Genomic DNA, 3798 nt, shown 5'->3' with positions numbered 1-3798 from the left:
GTTTTAAAACGCCTTGAGGCTTACGGCCTCGCCTCATGAACATATTTCTCACCTCTTCGAATATCACTTGCATTGACTCGATCAATTTAATTCCTTCATCTTCTTTGTTTCCATCGAGGTTTCCTATAGTGATCGAACTCTATATTCCCTCTCAAATCATTCTCATTTCTCCTTAAATTCCAGTGCCCCTAGCATTCGACCCTTACAATCATTGTCAATTATTTTGATGGTCCCTATCTTCTTTTAGGCTTCTCATCCTACTTTTAGAGTATCAGCTTTTCCTATTGATTGGTATTCTTGATCCTTTGTTGAAGTTTGTTTTGGGGTTGAAGTCTTCATGAATTCAAAAATCCTTAACAAATGAGTAATCACTTTCCTTTATTTTTTAAATAATATTCAGCCCCACCACGTTATAAACAACCTTCTACTTTTCAATCAAATATGAACTTATTTTCATTGAAAATGAGATTTTTGAGCTTGCAAGTTCACTTTCTTTTTCTATTGTAGGCAAATTTCTTTGGGCTATCCTAATATGAAGATTATTTGTAAATTTATATCAGACTTGCACTTAGGTGGTGAATTATCTATTGTGCTCATTGTCCCTCGCCATATCATTATAAAATTATCCTTTTAATTTACACTGAACACTTGTCACGGTGATCATTATGTCAATGACTATTTGATTCGAATGTTTAAGTAGTCTTCTCATTTAAATTCCTTGGGTTCTATTCTCAGTTAATATTGGTTCGACTCATCTCGTTAGCCTTATGTGGCTAGAGTTTTGGATGAATTCAATAGTTCTATTCCTTTTAAAAAAAGGTATAGATTGAATCCTTGTTTTATGACTATTAATATAAGCTAGAATTTAAAGGCATTTTCCCCTATTATTCTTCTTGCAAAATTTTGGGCCCAACTACTTCGAATGTCTTAAGGCTTATCTAGAACTAAGGAAATCAAACATCTATATACAAAAGGAACATGCAATTAAGCATAATCTACCTTCAAGCATGATGATTGCAGCTCCTCATACTGGATCGGGCTTGCACTCAAAATTCAGAACCAACTTTAGACCGGAATCAAAGCCTTCTATGCTTGGCCCTGCTAGCCTTAGGGATATGGTCACCTCCTTGGTTGCAAGCATGAATTTTGATCTTGATCCTTCTAATATTATATGCCCACCATATTCTTCCTAGTATTGAAATCATTCAGATTGTATTTTATAGTAGCCTTATGATTATGATGGGAGTATTTAGAGCATTGATACTTTGGTGGATAGGAGGATTCAAATCTTATTTGCCTGGTGGGGTACGAATAATAAAAAAAAAGTGTTGTCACTCCTCTAAATTCACTAGGCTTCAAGCAAGATGTGTTGTAAATGAGTTTATGCATTTTTCATTTTCGACTGAAGTATTCTTCATTGTATGTTATGCTTGGCCCTGCTAGCCTTAGGGATATGGTCACCTTCTTGGTTGCAAGCATGAATATTGATCTTGATCCTTCTAATATTATATGCCCACCATATTCTTCCTAGTATTGAAATCATTCATGATTGTATTTCATAGCCTTATGATTATGATGGGAGTATTTAGAGCATTGATACTTTGGTGGATAAGAGGATTCAAATCTTATTTGCTTGGTGGGGTATGGATAATAAAAAAAAAGTGTTGTCATCCTCTAAATTCACTAGGCTTCAAGCAAGATGTGTTGTAAATGAGTTTATGCATTTTTCATTTTCGACTGAAGTATTCTTCATTGTATGTATTCATGTTATATGTAACTTTTTTATGCTTTTAACTTTTTCTCTTTGCAATTCTTTACAATTGGCTCATTTTGTACTCATATTGTCAATTGGTTGTAAAATTATGATTTCAAGAAAAGTTAAATCATATATCTTCATCTCTGAAATATATTACCATGAGGAATCAGGTTGAATCCCTTAACTGAGAAGGGTGAACTAAATCAAATTGAGAAAAAAAAATCCAGAGAAAAAACAAAAACTGCAATTTTGAGATTCACAAATAAATGCTTCGTATTCCTCCCATTATATAGACGTACAAATAAGAACATTAATTGGATTACTCTTTTTCTGCTGAAATTTTAGTACTCTATCATTAGGTGATGTTAAGTTACCTTTATGTCTGAATTATATTGATAATTTGATAGTGTTGCATTAACTATCGAATAATTTTGATCGAATTAAAGATATGCACTGATGAACATTAGCTTAAAATAAGAACATTAAATTTTTAACAAGTTGTTTTAACTTGTCAACCTGACAATTGTTAAACTATCCGAAAACTTTTTTTTTTTAATTTGGGACATTTAAGCTAATTAAGTCAAATTCACACCCATATCACATAAGCAAGACTCGAATTTATGACTTATTGTCTGGTAGTTAAAGCTTCCAATCAACATATCAAGATCAAGATGAGCTATGTACTATCCGAAAACTTGTGTAGTTTTTATTTTTAATAAAATTGATTATAAAGCAGATTGAGTTCCTTTTAAACCTTTGCTTTGCAACCATTTGTTAGGACTTATATTGGCCTTCCAAGCATAATATTTTCCATGACTGATTTTACTGGTTTAAACATACTCAATGATACAGGGATGTGTGCATGTGATGGATTCCTTTGCAGATTACTTCAGTAATGGTGGAAGAGTGATATTCATGTTGGTTGAAGCCCTGGGTGAGTTTTTTTTTTAATTGATTATTTTAATCGGCAACTCAACATTAATGAATTTCAATTGTTTATTTGGATGCGATTGAATTGGTTCATACTTCTAATTTTAAAAATTCTTAAGTGACTATGAGTTTGCTAATTAGAAAGGACATTTTTCTTATTTTTTGACTCTTAATAACTTTTAAAATGAAACTTTTGAGGTCGACAAGTTTGGAAGATTATATGATTACTTGTCTATAGTATGATGGCCTGTTATTCGCCAAATCTTCCATCTTGTTTAGCAGTTCAAAATTTTCTATTGGTGGTCTTATTGAAAATTTATACGCAAATGCACTGAGCAAGCGTACAAATATCTATTCCACTTCATCCTATATGTTAGAATTTTTAATATATCTATGGGCATGTTAGCTTGAGATATGAACAGTGCTGGAGCTTTTGCAAGTATCTCTTTATGATTTTTTTTTTTTTGGATGATTAATGGTTCCTCTTCAGATATATACCTCATTGGAACGGTCATGCTAGTATTTGGAATGGGTCTCTATGAGCTCTTCATCAGTAACTTCGATGTGGCGAAGACTTCTTCCCATGTATCAAGTCTCATTGGGCTGTTCAAACTTCCGGTAAATTTCTTGTTGTTCAAATCCTAAATGCACAAAGCATAAAGTGCCAATACTCTAGTGAGATCATTTGCCTTAGGGTCTTCTTTTGGAATGACTTTCTTACTACTTAAAGCAACTTTTTGGTATAAAAATTAAGAAGCAGTAAGAAAGTTATTCCAAATAAAACCTTAGTATAATCCAACTAGACATGAGATTAGCTTGTAGATGTTCATCAATCTTTGAAAGTGCTGCTTTCTTTAAGACAGAAAATGGGACGGCTTTCTTATTGCTTCTCAAAGTAGTTTTTTAATATAATTTTTTTTTACTAAAAAATTACTTTTAGAAGCAGCAAAAAAACTGTCCCAAAAAAGCCTAATACTCTGTATTAAAAAGCAATTAAAAATTTCTCCCAAATGAAACCTAAATTTGCGTTTACAATAGAAAAGGTAAATTAAAATTTTGTTTTGTATAGTGGCTTGTGATATTAAGAATATTGCAAAAGATGTGCTTGGAGT

At 32.1% G+C, this 3798-nt stretch overlaps 1 protein-coding gene across 1 annotated transcript in view; it reads left to right on the top strand.

Moving 5' to 3' along the window:
- Positions 1-2608: 2608 nt before the first annotated feature.
- LOC114581324 overlaps positions 2609-3798 on the top strand; it is a gene marked incomplete at its 5' end in the record, with an annotated part of 2916 nt that continues 1726 nt past the window's right edge. The window contains 2 exon segments of the mRNA XM_028701223.1: positions 2609-2690; positions 3177-3304. Of these exon segments, the coding sequence (XP_028557056.1) occupies positions 2609-2690; positions 3177-3304 (210 nt within the window).

The sequence above is a fragment of the Dendrobium catenatum genome, unplaced genomic scaffold (assembly GCF_001605985.2).
Source record: "Dendrobium catenatum unplaced genomic scaffold, ASM160598v2 fragScaff_scaffold_1653, whole genome shotgun sequence".
NCBI classification, from domain to species: domain Eukaryota; kingdom Viridiplantae; phylum Streptophyta; class Magnoliopsida; order Asparagales; family Orchidaceae; genus Dendrobium; species Dendrobium catenatum.
The sequence above is the reverse complement of the archived record's forward strand: the minus strand, read 5'-3'. Positions and strand labels throughout refer to the sequence as shown.